General features: G+C 45.6%; 1 protein-coding gene across 2 annotated transcripts in view; it reads right to left on the bottom strand.

Annotated features, from left to right (window-relative positions):
- ABCC2 (ATP binding cassette subfamily C member 2) overlaps positions 1-15,985 on the bottom strand; it is a 56,749-nt gene that overhangs the window by 2,042 nt on the left and 38,722 nt on the right. Inside the window, exons 20-31 of one of the 2 annotated variants that reach the window (XM_010974424.3) lie at positions 14,651-14,774; positions 14,227-14,362; positions 13,304-13,523; positions 12,999-13,153; positions 10,339-10,494; positions 8,637-8,836; positions 7,038-7,164; positions 5,575-5,676; positions 5,008-5,151; positions 4,002-4,160; positions 2,885-3,051; positions 232-426 (exon numbers count right to left, since the gene is read on the bottom strand). In XM_010974424.3, the coding sequence (XP_010972726.2) occupies positions 232-426; positions 2,885-3,051; positions 4,002-4,160; positions 5,008-5,151; positions 5,575-5,676; positions 7,038-7,164; positions 8,637-8,836; positions 10,339-10,494; positions 12,999-13,153; positions 13,304-13,523; positions 14,227-14,362; positions 14,651-14,774 (1,885 nt within the window). The remainder of the gene's footprint in view (positions 1-231; positions 427-2,884; positions 3,052-4,001; positions 4,161-5,007; positions 5,152-5,574; positions 5,677-7,037; positions 7,165-8,636; positions 8,837-10,338; positions 10,495-12,998; positions 13,154-13,303; positions 13,524-14,226; positions 14,363-14,650; positions 14,775-15,985) is intronic. The other variant, XM_010974425.3, reaches the window with a different exon arrangement.

Below are 15,985 nucleotides of genomic sequence, written 5' to 3'. Positions count from 1 at the left end.
ACTTGGTTAAGAGTTACACATAGGTTCCCATTTTACCCTCATGACAAGCCTGTTGGCTTTCATTAGCTTGATGTATAATTTTGGGCAAATTGAGATCTCTCAGCCTCTGTTTCTTCGTCAGTACAATGATGGTGGTTAAACCTTCCACTATAAGGTATCTCACGGCAGGTGCTATTAACGTCAACAAAAGGACTAAGTTGTGTGCCTATGAAGCGCTGTCCCCCCACTCACTTGTCACTGTCCATGATGGTGTGCAGCCTGTGGGCAATGGTGATAGTTGTACAGTGAGAGAACTCATTTTGGATGGTCGTCTGGATGAGCTGATCGGTCTCTATATCCACTGCAGCAGTGGCCTCATCCATGATCAGAATCTTGGATTTCCGAAGCAGAGCCCTGGCCAGGCACAGCAGCTGCCTCTGCCCTATGCTGCAGCCAATGGGAGAAACCAAGCATTAGCCCCTAGGGACCAAGGAATGAGCTGGGATGGGGAGTAGGGGGCAGATTTCTTGTTCCAGATCAGGCTTTCAAAACTCACTCCTGAATTCCCCTTTAGAATGCCTTCGCCTCTTCCACCAGCTGTTCATTGTTGCAGAGAGTAATGTTTTCCAGACTTTCTCAATTACTTGGAAAACCCACCACAGGTTAATTTAGAAATTCATATTAAGTATTCACTCTACTCAGTCAGAATGGGGAGGAGCTAGGAACATGCACTGTGAATAAGCACCCCAGGACATTTTTGTTTAACCAGGTTGGAAAACACTAGCCCAGGAATAGTGCTTTGCATTTGGCTACAATGATATCTCAGTACACCATCAAGTTTCAAAATAAGATGGATGCCACCAAGTTCACTTCAGCAATATCTGGCTTGACACCATTAGTATGGAGTGACAGCACACACGGATGCCCAGTGGCACTTCTTAGTGGCCTTAGCAAATCCATTAGGTATTTTAATGTGTGATTATAGTCTCAAGGCTGATTATTTGTGCGAGGCCTTCTGCCTTGATTAGAGATAGTAGCTATCTAATGAACGTGATGTCTTGGTGTGAGATGCAATGTATGTGGAATTCGAATATGTCTGTAAAATGCAAATAGCTTTAATTTGCTAAAAGCCAATAATGAACGCTGGCCCTCTTACATAAAGAAGCTTTGGGAAGTGATGTGGAGGAAATATTCGGGAATTCGCTAATTGCTCTTTCCTGCTGTGGCCGTTAGGGAACATATCAAACAGGGGTGGCTAGACTAAAGTTCTATAATTCTCCATAAGAGAATTTCTGCAGGAGATGAGAAGTCACCCAAGATGAACTTCCAGTTCTTCTCTGTAATGTAAGAGCAGAGACGCTGCAAAACTATTTACCTAACTAACTCGTAGCCAGCTCCTGCCTGGCTCGTTCACAGTAACAGGCTGTTGCCGAGGCGTCAACTTGCCTTTCAGCTGCTGGCTCTCTCCCCAAGCTGATTGCTCTCCAAACTCTGATCAGAGAATTTGAAGTTTCAGCACTCCCAAATGAGGTCTGAAATCAAGGCACTGGTAATGCCACGTAAGTGTCTCCCAGCACGGACAGGGGTTTTGTTCTTAGAAAGCAGACGGGTCAAGGCCCCTGTATTATCCTGCCTGAGCACCCCACATGGCCCCACACCTGCAGCATTTAATGGCGCACAAGCCGGGTCTTTCCCCATCACGCTGTTAAGTGTGGGGAGGTCACGAGAGTGTCTGCAGCATGTCCCTCTGTAGCTCCAGTGGTGCTCAGTATGTACTTACTTACTGCCTGAATGCCTGAATGGCCTGTTTAATAGTCCTAAAGACCTACTTCGGTCCTGCTAGTTCCTAGGTCTGTTGCTGAGGGAAAACAAACCTGCTGATGTTCTCTACCAAGGCTCACAAGTGATCCCTGGGGCTACCCGCTGAAATCACCCAGGGCCCTGATTCAACCAGTCTAGGGTACAGCCTGGGCACTGGGACATTTTAAGTATCCTGAGTGATTCTATGTGCAGCCTACTTAAGAATCACCCTTCTAGGCAGGGCTTCTCGTGCTATAATGTGCACAGAAATCACCCAGGACTCTTGCTAAAGTGCGGATTCCAAATAGTACGACTAAAGCCCGAGTTCCCAGGTGAAGCCAGAGCAGCTGGTCCATTAATTTGAGTTACCGAGCCCTCCCTCCTTCTCTGAGCTCCAACTGCTAATGGTCCTTGCCCTGCCCATTACTGAAGGCACCCAGGGCTGCAGTGAGACCGCCCCTGAGCCACCAGCTTTGGCTGAGAGCTGACCTTCAGTGTATGGAGGGAAAAAACAGATTGTTGTATAGAAAATGCCAAGTCAACTTGTTAACCGACAGGAAGCGTGAAGTGTTAACGTATGTAGAAATGCTTTGAAAAGTTGAAAAGGGCTGAGTCTTTGTGCTAGTTTATGGTGTTTCAGCATTGCCCAAGGACCCTGCAGACCACACCTCCATCACCCACATGTCCCTTAGATCAGGGCTTCTCAAACTGGGGTGCCTATACAACCCCCTGGGGATCCTTTGGAACGCCCCTGTCCAGTCACTGCCTCAGACCAATGAAATCAGAGTTTCTGGGGCTGGACCAGGCACGGGGATGGTTTCCAGCCTGATGGCAGAGTGCAGCTGAGAACCTCACTACATGGGATCTGTAAGCTCACGTTTGTAGTGTCTTGTAAGGGTTTGTTGACCAACAAAGGTTTTCAAGAGTTTTGAAGCACATTCACATCTATTTTAATCTTCACAGTGGGTTCGTTTTAAGCATTAAGTGGGAATTAGACCTGGGAGTGAAAATTCTTTGATGCCCAGGCACCATGTTGCATGAGTAATGAGAGGAGTGGTCTCGCCTCCTCCACGGCCTGTGGGGGAAGAGGGTTTTGAACCATTACCTCAGGTTGTCACCACCCTCTGTCACTTCGTGGGACAAGCCAAGTTGCAGGCCAGCCACAAAGGATTTGAGGTGAGCCAGCTCCAAGGCCTTCCAAATCTCCTCATCTGAGTAGTTGTTGAAAGGGTCTAGATTCATCCTCAGGCTCCCAGAGAACAGGATGGGATCCTGCAAGTCAAGGGACAAGGTGGGGGTCACTGGGGCTAATGTTGGAAAAGGAACCAGCAGCTCGTTGTGGCCAAGAAAGTGGCAGGACTGGTCTAAGATGGAACACTGTTTAGTTGTCAAGCTTCCGCATGGTTTCCCTGCTGGAGGCATCGAGTAGAACATGGGGAGCTAAACACAGCACTGAGAGGAGGCCTTGGTGTTTTTGTGAGATTCATTTATGATTTCCAGATTTGCCTCAGCATCTGTTAAGAAGGTAAGAGGAATGTCCCACACCCTCAAATGAAAACTCACGGTGTGGAGATGGAGGGATGGTAATAATCACAGGAGAACAATCTATTATGCTTTTAAAGAGGCTGGAGAAAGGAGTGTATCAAAAGGCAGCAAACACCAGACGAGCCAAAGCCAGCCCAGAGACCTGCTGCAGTGAGCAGAGCAGGCCAGGTTCTCGTGAGGACCCACACACCCCAGAGCAGTCCTGGTTTGGGAGGGTCCAGAGAAGAAGCTGCAGGGAAGCCTTTCTTGCTGATGCACAAACCTTTCCACTTGCTGGCAAAAACCTGCCGCCAATTCCCTCCCCTCTCTTTTAACCACATCAAATGGGGAGTATAAAGCTTAATGGTTTCAAGCTTCAGTGGCAAAACTGCTAATGCTGATTGCAAAGGTCCTGCCAACTGTGATGGGCTATAGAAATGCTAAATCATCATCTGCTCTGTTTGACTTCTGTTGTGTTGCTGCCACCTACCGGTTAGATACTGGCAGTCACACAAATGGATTACCAAACAACGCAAAACTTATCTTTTAAGTTCTGGAAGCAACGTGTCTTAGGAAACTGGCTTAGGTAGCCAGCACAGACAGCAGAAATGACACTGCTCTACAAACGTGCATCAAGAAGAAGATGCACATGTTTCCTCCAGAACAAGCTGTGTGTGACTGCAAGTTTTAGAGCTCACCTGGGGGATGATGGTCAGTTTCTCCCGGAGGTCGTGGAGCCCAATGGAAGCAATATCTACTCCATCAATGGTGATCTGGCCACCTGCAGCCTCCAGGATTCTGAAGAGGCTGTTTGTCAGGGATGATTTCCCAGCTCCTGTCCTGCCCACCACACCAATCTGTAAATATAATTCCTCTGCGTGTTGGTCCACCATATAATTCTTGGGGGAAATTAGCCTGGGGCATTCACAATCACAGGTGGGAAAAGGCAGTGATTGGCTACTTCATCTCTAAGATGTTAAATTGATTTTGGTGGGGAAAAAAGTGCCTAGATGTGAGAAAAAGATGTCCCTCCCATCCTAACTCCTAACTCATTGCTTGCTGAGAACTACAGTGACTGTTAGAAGTGGACACAGCAGCAGCTGTCATTGTTATAATTATTCTTCTTGGAAATTATAGATTTTTAAAAATTCTTATTTAGACTTGAGGAAAAGGGCAGGACCAGGCCTGCCATCAGCTGAGAACCAGACCCAGCATCCTCACCCAGAATGATGTAGATATTTTTTGGTCCTACCTACATCAGACCCTAATTCCTCAGAGAACAAGAACACCATAGAGGGGTGCAGGACTTTGCAGACCAGGAGAACTGGGCCATTCTCTCTGCAGAGACAACCTCCACACTGCTGTTCCCCCCCAGCTCCTTCCCCAGGCTGGTGCCTCCTGACTTCCCCTCTACACACCGTGGCCCTTAACAGGAAATGAACACTGTCAGCCATAGTAGAGGTGGCCAACAGGGACACAGGGAAGGGCTAAGCAAGAAAGCCTTTACAGCCCCCGTAAACCTGTTTAATCCTGTGCCAATCTCCTGCCCTCTGGTGGTGGCACTGTGTCCCTACACCTCCTCAGGGCAGAGGAAGTGTCCTGAACCTCCCACTCCCACCTGGTTAATGAAAGCCCAGAGTCCACTGCTCTCCACCTCTGTGTCCACAAGGACTCACATCCAGGCCTTTCTTCAGCTCCACCTACCTTCTCTGCGCTCTTAATTTCACAAGTGATCCCTCTCAGAACCAGATCCAGTTCAGGCCGATACCGTACTTGGTAGTTGCTAAACTGGATCTCCCCTTTGCTGGGCCAGCCTTCTGGAGGCCTCTTATCAGTCACCCAAGGTGCCTGGCAAGGAGACAGGAGGAGAAGTGCTTTACATGGTGACAACTCGTTCATCAGTCCCCACGGGACTCATGTCACAGAACAGGGTAGCAGTGCCCCAGCCTGTGGACATCTGCATTGAATATACTAAGCTAGACCAGTACTTCCAGAAGGTTCCACATGATTCAATTAAAGAAATCCTATCCCACAAGGTTGTTTCTCTGTGGATCTCCAGAATGAAGCCAGTCCTGCATCCCAGGACCTGACTTCCCCCAAACCATTTCCTACTTTAAATTTCAAGAAGTTACGTCCTCTGAGTTAGAGCAAGGAAGATTTTCAGAGAACCTTTATGACCCCCCCTTGATTATCTCCAAACAAGTGAAGTTGCTTTCTGGAAGCAATCACATTTTTCCCCCTTGTCCCTGGGTTCCTCTGATTCCTCCTTACCTCATTTTCTACTTTTATGTACTCATTTATTCGCTCAACAGCCACAATGTTGGTCTCTATTTCTGACGTCATCCTCACTAGCCAGTTCAGGGTTTGTGTGATCTACAGAAAAACCAGAAGACTAAAGATCATCTCAGGCTCAGAAACCAACTCAACTAGTCAAACCACAAGGTCAATCTAGTGCCGCCTTTGTACCCAGTACTATGCCAGACTCTGCAAGAAAGCAAGGAAGCGTGTAAGTGACAAACTGCACCTCCTTGTGGGAGGAAGTGAGGCCAACGCATGGAATGGCTGGAGGACAATTAAGTGCTCAACTGTGTGGTGCTCACAGGAAACTTGGAGTGGCCTGGGGCCAAAGCTGAGGCTGGTGATTGGTGGGGTGGGACCTGAACTCTCCTGCCTATAAAACTCTTAGTGGGTAGGGGTGGCATTCCACCAACGGGGAAACACAAGGAAAGACACAGGGTAGGAAAAGGCCTTCCAAAAAGCTGCCTCCTGTCTGCTCTCAATTAATTAACAGCAGCTTGGATGAGAACACAACCCTCAGAGTGGGACATCCACATGGACCCTTGTCCTCCTTTATACCAGTAAACCCCAGGGGCCTTCCTGCCACTACAAAGATACATCTAACCACCAGGAAGAGAGTTATCATGATCTGGGCCAGTCTAAAGTCCAGGGAATCAGTGAGTTACTCAGATGCAAGCTTCTCAGATGCAAACTTCTTTCAGGCAAGGCCCGTAGGCCAGGCACATATGCACAGGGAATTTTTGTTGAGCTCATGATGGTTAGAGAGAGGAGAGCGCAGGAGGGTGGGGACTAAGAGTACCACTTGGTGTAGGCTGAACTATATGAATTTGTTGATATTTGAATGTTTTGGTTTGGTTCAATCTAATAGTTGTCCAATTCTTTGTCCCATCTGTCCTAGGATAATAAGCCTAGAGATGGGGAGATTAAAGGGCAATGGCACAAGGAACCCAGTGATTCTGGTGAATGACAGAGTCCTTCTGGGTGTCTGGCTATGATCACCTTGGGCCTTATTAACTCCTACTGAAAACAGCACTATACAGAGCCTGTCGGTAGCAGAAGTTATTTGTTCAAAAGACTTTCTGGCTACTTCTATATTATAAAATAAACTCATCTATTCTCTTTTAACTATAATCAAGCAAACAGGCAAAGAGATAGGAAACTACTAAATTGAATTATATGAAATTGCTTCTTTAACTCCCAAGGGCAACAAAATTTATGTCCATTTTCCCAGGTGGCACTGGTACCCACTTAGAAAGGGTAAGGAGTGTGCCTGTGGGTTACACAATTAGTAAGAGATGGAGCCAGGGTTTGAATCTCAGTCTCCCCTGGTCCCTCTGGATCTAGAAAGGAATCACAAGTCCAGACTCCATGGTACACTCTAGACTCCATTTAAGAATGATGCACTAATTCAATCAGATTCCCAACCTCAGACTCACATTGAGTGAATTGGACAGAACAAAACCCACAGTGTCCCCATCTAGGGTCTTTCTATAAATAACCATCATCAAGGATGAAAAGAAGACGATCAGGTTCCCAATCAGCTCCAGACGAACTGCAAGCCACCTGCAGGGCAACAGAACCAGAGAAAAGAGGTGTCACTAACAGGTGTCCACTTCCTTACCTTACCCAGCAACCTAGGTGTTCACAGAACATTCTTAGAGGGCTCAAGTTGGTAGGGCTGTGTTCTTAGGAGGTGCCTCAATTTGACTATACCATGATTTCCTAAGGCCTCATAAGTTGGGTTTTAGAAAATGAATTACATTTTAAAGATAGTAGAGGAGTTTGCTACACTAAGGGAATCCTATAGTTCAGTGTCTCCCAAACTTGCCAAATGATAAGAATCATCCGGTGGCAATTGTTAAAAATACGCAAATTTGTGCAGAAAAATTCCTGGACTCTTCCCCAGGAGATTCAGGAGATGGGTTCCAGGAATCTGCATTTTCAACAAATGTTCCAAGTTATTTTGTTTGATTAGGCAGGGGAACAATGGCATAAAGAATAAGCACCACAGGAAGGTCCAATGTACTCTATCTGATTTCATGGCCTTAAAAAAGTGAGGGAGAAGCTGGAGAAAGACGGAAATTAGGTGAGAGCTGACCACAGGGAGATATGTCAGGGCTTTGTAGAGAACTGAATAGTATGTAGATTGACATAATTTATAAAAACTGACTTTCCTAAGTAAAATGTACTTAAATAAATTTGCACAAATAATTCTAGCATATGTACAAATAAATATGATATATATTTTACAAAAGGGGGGAGTCCTAGAGAAAACTGACTTATACCTGTTTCCTTCTTGGAAAGTATCTAAGAAATAAAAAATCTTTACAATCAATTTCCTGACCTCTTCATATTCCAAATAACACTAAGCGTCATTAGCCTGCCCTTCACACCTCAAGACGAAATGGAAGCCACCCAAGAGTTTTCACTTCCTGAAAAAGACCTTCCTCCTCCAAGGACATGCCACTTCTTGCCAGGGTGAATAAAGCTGGAGGAATAAAGAATGCTCACTCTTCTTGGAGTCACCTCACAGGATGCGAGCTTTTCATTTCTTGTCATCACTGATTCGACCTAAAAATTCCCAGCTCTCCTCTCTCCCTCCCTCTCTGCTGCTTTCACCACCCTATGAGGAGTGTCCTGCCTGGGAAGAATCCCACATCCGTTCTCAGGGAAGCAACCAGAGGAGATCCAGTTCACCGAGCACTTGTATAGTACCCGGGCTACAAAATTCTCACAGATGGCATGTGACTTCCTCCGTAAGCCTGTGAGATAGGTTGTGTTCCAGCCATTGTGAAAACAAAGGAGATCTTCCTGAGAGGGGTCAAGACAGTTTGCCCAGTTTTGTAAGTGGCAGAGCAGGCGCAGGGACCCAGCCTCTGACTCCAAAGCTCATGCTTTCTCTCTACTTACACAACAGTCATGTTTGGCCAGAGTGAATTTCACATCACTGGCCAAGCCTGCCAGCCCACAACTAATATCAAACGTGCAGAACCCCAAAATACATATTTGGGGGGAATACCTAAGGGCAGCCTCACCTGTTGGAGGTGATCCAGGAAAAGACACATTTTTGGTTGGTGTCAATCGACATCTCATTGTGTTTTAGAAATCGCTGCTGGTGCTCAAAGGCACGGATAACAGACAAACCAGACACCGTCTCACTGAAGTGAGAGTAGACTGGGGACCTCGTGACAGAGTCCAGTCGTCTCAGCTGGCGAGAAGTGGCCACGTAAAATATCTGGAGCCAAAAAAGTAAAGAACCAGTCATGCAATCACGTCACATATGCTGGACCTCTTCCTTCATGGCCAGGACCCAACATTCTTTACATGGAGGTCACAGCCCACATCTGAATGGAGAAGAGGCCTCAGGTCTCATCTCTGACTAGAGGAGTGATGAGAGAGGCTCAGAGGAAGAGGATGGTGGGAAGAGCTGGGGCTGGTGGAGAACAGAGCAACTTGAAAGTAAGGGCACGATACCATAGCCCTAGAGGTTTGAATTTTCCAACCACGTAAGTTTTGTCAGCCTAATCCATATGCTCCCCAAGAACCTGCACACATTGTCTAAATAACATTTTTATAGTAGTTAGAAAAATGGTCTCCAAAAGGATTTGATAAATGCAGCTGGGAACGGAGGGGTGTGGAAAGTGGAGATGGGCAACAAATGGCCCGAGAAAGGTATGCTGAGGTTTGGATAAAAACTGAATAGAATCATGTAAGTGATCAAGACTGTGCTTTGATGGCGTATGAAGGTAAAGATCACTCTGGAGGTGTGTGGAATGTTGAGGGTCTAAGAACTGGAACTGGATGTCACACAAGTGCAGGCAGGCTGTCCGAGATGTGAAGGCTTAGTGGGAGGTTCAGTGGAATGGGATAGTGGTGCTACTAGATTCCAAGAGGATTTGCTGAGACCAGGGAAGAGCTGGGTATTTGAGAGTCAGAATTCAAAATGTTACACCTGGAAGTTTCCTCAAGTATCCTGCCTCTGTTCATTGGTTTGTTACTAACAGAGATGACAATGTACCTGAGGAACTCAACACAAACACCAGGGGGTGTCACCTTACCAGGGGCCACAAGGCTGCCCTTGGCTTCAGAATTGTTTTCTCAAGGCTCACAGTTCATCCTGAAGATAACAGTGGGACAGAACTTCTATCCACAGCTTCCCTCTCCTCATCAGGTTTTTATCATGAAGCCCCTTCCACTTGCTCCAGTTTTGCTGTGAGGGTTGGCTCTCAAGCAACGTGTGTCCTCAACACACTGGAATTGAGTCTAGGCCATCTACAGACACCCCAGTGGAAGGAGAACTTCCCTGAAGTGAAAAGAGACTGAGCCCCTGCTGAGACATCTCCAAGGAGATAAGCCTGAGTCAACCAGGGAAGTAGCCACAGCACAGCTCTTCTAGAAGCAACCAATGACCTAGCCACTGTGAAGGGTCTTACTGAGCTTCAAGACTTTATCCAGAGCCAACCTCAAAGTAGTCTTGGATCCACATGTAAATCTGCCCCACGTAAACTTGTAGGGGGGCAGCAGTTAAGGTGAGATTTGCTGTCAACCCGCACCCATCAGGGCTGACCCTTCAGCTTCAGGGAGTGGCCCAGGGGCTCCTTGGTATGTTAATATATGGCTCAGTGACAAAGATGCTGGAGAGGAGAGAGTAACTAGCAAGAAAGAAAAGAGTCTCAGGAAGGAGCTTGGGCTCTTATAAGTAGAGAGAAAAGGAAACCTAGCCGTTTCCAAACCTACCTGAACAGACACATAAATGATGCCAAGCGGAATGATGATGACAACAAAGACTGGTGTGGCCAGGCAGATCATGACAAGGGTGCTAATTATGCCCAGGAAGCACAAAAGCCAGCTGCGCAAAGACACGGGAAGGGTATCATCCACTGTGGAAATATCCTAGGGACACATAAGGAGAGACAGTGTGCTAATGAGTTCCTATGACATTTTACATCTTCTCGGTTCTGGCAGGGAATTTGCTCAGTTCTGGGTTCCCAGTAACTCCTTCATTTAATCATGTCATGGTTTTCATTTGCAGTACACTGTTCTGCTCACCTCAATAACCAAGCTCATTTTTGTAATTTCCTCATCTTTCTAAATCCCTCCAAACAAATTTGGCAGTCATCCTTCACCTTTTTCAATAGAGTTGGTGATAGAATTGCACTCTTCTCAGTGAAATTTCCTTTTTTGAAATTTATATAACTACTGTAAGCTAACAGAGCCTTACAGGTAAATCCTCCTATACCTGAGCCAATTCAATTATTCTAACTTTACACAGGTTCTAATTCTGCTGATTACCTAGAACAGAGACTGGCACATAACATGTTTAATAAATAATTGTTTGGAGGCTCCAGTCAACAAGCTCTGTCACCCACCACTGAATGAAGAACCATCTTCTGCGTGGGAAGTTATTTCCTCTGCCGAGCATAGAGCTCTTTGCAGGAGTGAGGTGGAGACTTAATGTGATCCGTGCCTGGCCACTATTCTAACCAAGGAACCCACAGATGATGGGTGGGTCTTAATCACCATAGTGCTTACATATCATATCAAATAAATGAGCAAATGGATGGAAAGATGGATGGATGGATGGATGGACGGATGGATGGATGGATGGATGGATGGGTTTGGTACACACAGGAAGCCTTGCTTATATTTTGAGTTTCCTTTGCCTTAATTTTTAGATTATGTTAATTCTAGGATTAATAATATGTGAGTATCAACGTAAACCCAAATTATCTCTGGAGTATTCCAAACTGGGTAAGAGAAAACAGTTTCCTAGGGAGCCCTGAATAGTGGATGACTCCTGAGTCTAATTTATCCTTCCCAAAGTCATATCAGAATGCGAATAACTGTATGTCCAGGGTTGACAGAAAAAAAGAAATCCCCACAGCTATTAGTTCTGTGCAGACTTTTGACCCTGACCTCGCACAAAATCTCCATCTTTCTTCCTCCACCCTTACCTTCATCTCTTAAGGGCTCAGTCATCAGCTCCAGAGGACACTAGACTTAACTTTCCTTTATGATCTGATCCATCTCCCCCCCCCAAAAGTCACCATATAATTAATGACAGTTTCCTTTTTCATGCAAAAGCAGGTAGCAAAATATGACAGTTGCCTAAGTAACTCACAGTAAGATCTCTATGTTTTCTTTTTCAGAAGATTATATCAGAAAAGAGTGTACGATCTTTGCAAAACTTCCGTGGGAAATCTCCATATCCAAAATTGGGTACTTTTTAAGGTCCTATTAAAGAGCAGGAAGCCCATTTAAGTTGTCACCAATGGCATCACACCCACCATTTTTGTTCCAGAGGGAGGTGATAAGTGAGGGCCTGTCCACTTTTGAAGCAATCACCTTGTCCCCAGAACCTGGCTTGGGCTGTGAGCTGGACTTTGTGTCTGCTCCAAGACCAAACAAATCAGAGTTCAAGCTGCTTAGATACCTTTTATTTTTTTTTAAATGTGTGCCTTCTTCTAAAAACAGAGAACTGAAGACTCTGTTTGTTATGGTTGAATATTACACTGAATTGTCTGGTTTCCTCTGTTCCTGAAATATCCATCTCATATTCGCTAAAAATCAGTGGATTCGGTCTGGCCCATGGAAGAGAGCTGTCTATGATCATAACATTTATTGAGCATCCCAAAGCCTAGTACAGTCCTTGGCTCATAGAAGGCACTCAATAAATGTTGAATGAATGAATGCCGAGGGTTCCAGGATATATAGTAGATGGAGACAATGTTTCAGAACCCCATTAAAATCGTAGGTGGCTCTCTTCCACAATCCAGATCTCATTTACTTTTTTTTTTTTCATTTACTTATTTTTAAAGCATCAAAGATGGGAGCTTCAGGAATAGAGGCAGCGACCAAGCAAAGGGTTATCCTGCTGTCCCTTTTACTCAGTCACAACCAGTGGTGGTATTTTCACTTGGTTTTTTCTCTCCTCAGAAAAATCCTTCACATCCTGCTTCTACTGCCACCCACCTACCCTAGATCCCCACCATCTCCCTGGCTAACTTCTATGATTTAAGTGTCACCTTTCCTGACATTTCCCACCCTCAGTCACTGAGGCTGAGCTGGTACCACTTTTCTCTGTCCCTCTTTTGGACTCCTGGAATGCTACTGTACACACGGTGGTTATTGGTTTTCCCGTATTCTATCCTAGCCCTTTATTTCCTTGGCCATCTCCCTCACTAGATGGTGAGCTACTTAAAGAGCCAGAGCTGTTCATCCCTATACCCCCAGGATCCTTGGGACCTCAGACAAGTACTCAAGAAACATCTGCATACTGAGTGGACAAAAGCACAGGAACTGCACAGTGTTGCCTAGGGGCACATGGGAATTCTTTCTGTCAGAAACGGAAAGATCCTGAGCACTTAAATACCTCTTACAGTCCTTGAGATACTTACACCAGCAAACCTGTTCACAATCCGACCTGTGGGTGTTGTGTCAAAAAAACTCATGGGTGCTCGAAGGATATTGCTTAGTAATTGCTTGTGAAGGATGCTTGATGCATGGGTGGAACCATGGACACTCCAGAGATTTGATATGAGCACGAATACACCTAGAAATGGAACCAGTTTAGTCAGCACCATGCACAGGGATCCCTGAAGACTTATACCAAGGACATAATGGCAAACTCTTCTGAGGCCAGGCAAAGTACATGGACCTAGCAGATTCTCTAAGAGATGGCTTTTGTAGCCATCACACATACCTTGTGCTAATCCCAGAGCTCCATAGACGCCAACTCTCAGGTCCCTCTGAGAGGCTGGATAGTTGGTGCTATTGAAGATTGTAGAGTCTCTGGTCCAAGCACTGAGCCAGAGGTTTGATCCAATAAAAGCCACAGAATAAAGCACAAGCCCAAAGATGATGAAGAACATCGAATGCCACCCTATTGCTTGTAGGTATTTCAGGTAGATGGACAACTTCACCTGCAAAATCCCCATGTCAACATTAGAATTCCTAATGGATTTTGGTAAGGAATTACCTAAAATGCCAATCCTAGGGGGAGTGCAGTCTCTTAGAAAAGTGGATAGCAGGTAGCAACATTTGCTAGTCTGTGATCACCATTTCTGTACTGGGCCAGGATAATAATGCTGAGATATAATGCAGGGTAAACAGCCATCAGGATAATTAATGAGCCTCTAGGTGCAATGAAGAGGGGAAGGTATAAAAATAGAGTAAGAATGATGAATCTATACCACAAACATTAGTAAAACAAATTCCAAGGTCAAAGTTAAGACCTTAAATTTAAGACCTTGGCTTTAAGTTTTCTTACTTTGAATTGTGTAATAGGAAATTGATACACTGGTGTTCTCTGACTCCCAAAAGGTTCGATCCAATAAAAGCCACAGAACAGAGCACTTTTGTTGTTTTCACCACATCAGAATGGAATCAAACACTCATAAAGTGTGGTATGAGGATATTCATAGGAAACATGTCATTCTTCATAGAAATACGATTTCATAAAAAGTCCAGAGCCTCTGCTAACATTTCAATGATAAATTTAAAGACCTGCAAACCACGTTTAAGATACATCCCTCTGTAGATATGTATTTATGTCATGAAACTTTAAAATGTTTGAATCCCAAGCTTTGTATCACTTCTAATGATACTTTTTACTGTGATGTTCACCTTTCCAGTTTGTACAAATTCCTTCTTAATTAGTTTTTGTCCTTTGACTACTTCTTCCTCCTCATTCAGGATATTTGCCTTCCGAGTTTTCAAGGAGTCTTTTAAGGACTTCAGACGCCTGCTGTTGGACCTAGAACTGAGAGACTGAGATGCAGGGGATGCTTTCCTGAGCATGCAGGTGCATCCCTAGGGTTTTCCTGCAAGCAGATATCACAGTCGCTCTGCTTGCCTCCAAGTGCATTTCAGAGCGGACAGCCATGGGGGGAACACACCACCTCCACCCTCCTCCCCATGCAAGGAAACAAAGGAAGAGCTGGGAGTGTCCATGGTGTCCACTCCCTTAGGAAAAGTCCACAGAGAATAGCAGAATGATCAAGTGGATCTATGGGAGTGATGGGGGCTGCCTGCTCAATAGATGACCAACCTGCGGCTAAGTGTTCGATGAAAGCTGTTCTCTCTTTTCATGGACAAGGAGGCCACATCCTCAGGGATTTCCTCCACACTGGGCATCAGCCCACAGTCATCTTCTTCTTCACTGTCCTCATTGACTAGGAGACACATCAAAGGTTAGAGAGAGAGCTGCATAGAGCTCTCAGAGCTCTATGAAGAAAGAGAAGTCTTCTGATCTTGTTGGACCCCAACCCAATGTCTGATGTCCTCGTAAAAAGGGGAAATTTGGACACAGAAATGCACATAAGGGAGAACACCATGTGAAGATGAAGGTGGAGACTGATGGGATGTGTCTACAGCCAAGAATGCCAAAGACTGCCAGCAAACCACCAGAAGCTAGGAGAGAGACCTGGAACAGATCCTTCCCTATCGCCTTCAGAAGGAACCAATCTTGCTGACACCTTGATTTTGGACTTCTAGCCTCTAGAACTGTGAGACAATAAATTTCTGTTGTTTAAGCCCCCAGTTTGTAAGGTTTTGTTATGGCAGCTAATTAGGAAATACACAGAGTCAATACTGATACAGGTTACCTTGCCCTCCTGCCCTTCCCTTTATTCTGCCATCTTGTGGTCTGTACCTTGAGCCCCAGAACCAACACAGCACCATGCCAGGCACTGGGGCTTACATCACTTCTCAGAAATGGCCTAGTAATGTTTACAAGAACAAGGGTTTAATGAGCTATTTTGCAAACTGTCTTTTGTACACAAAAGATAGGATTTTTCAAAGGGGCCGTCTACCCATGGGGGTTTATAACAGAACTCAGAAACTCAGATCCAGGCAAATCAGAAAAAAAAGTTTAGAATTAGTATGAGAAAACTGTCCAGGTTACAGTGATGTGGTTGCCTGAGCAGTGACTCTGGGAGATCCAGCATCAGACACTGCCCTTTGCCTGAGACCTTCACTCCCCAGGCAGGTGCTTTTTGTTTTCTCCAGGCCAGTCCCTGGAGCACATAAAGAATGATGGGAAGTTCTGACCCTTCCCGTCCCGCTGGTACCCCTGACCTACTTCCCGGGGCTGGCTCCCAGTCCCATAGCCCACACCATCCTATTCTTTGTTCCTGCTCTGTGCTGCCAATGCTTATAGACTTCATGGTTTAGGCTTTTCTGACTCTTGTAGTTTTAAACCACTACATGTCCTGACCTCAAGGCCTATATGTGTTCCCACTTGTAGGCTCTGTAGTTATTGCCTCTTCTGACTGACTTCTGGAATGTCCCCTGTACCCTCCAGACCTTGCTTTCTCAGTCCTGACCTGCTGACGACTGCTACCTGATGCAGATACCCAGAGCCGCGCACATGACTGCTGCTGAG

The sequence above is a fragment of the Camelus dromedarius genome, chromosome 8 (genome assembly GCF_036321535.1).
Source record: "Camelus dromedarius isolate mCamDro1 chromosome 8, mCamDro1.pat, whole genome shotgun sequence".
In the NCBI taxonomy this organism is placed as follows: Eukaryota; Metazoa; Chordata; class Mammalia; order Artiodactyla; family Camelidae; genus Camelus; species Camelus dromedarius.
This window is presented reverse-complemented; position numbering and strand designations above follow the sequence as displayed.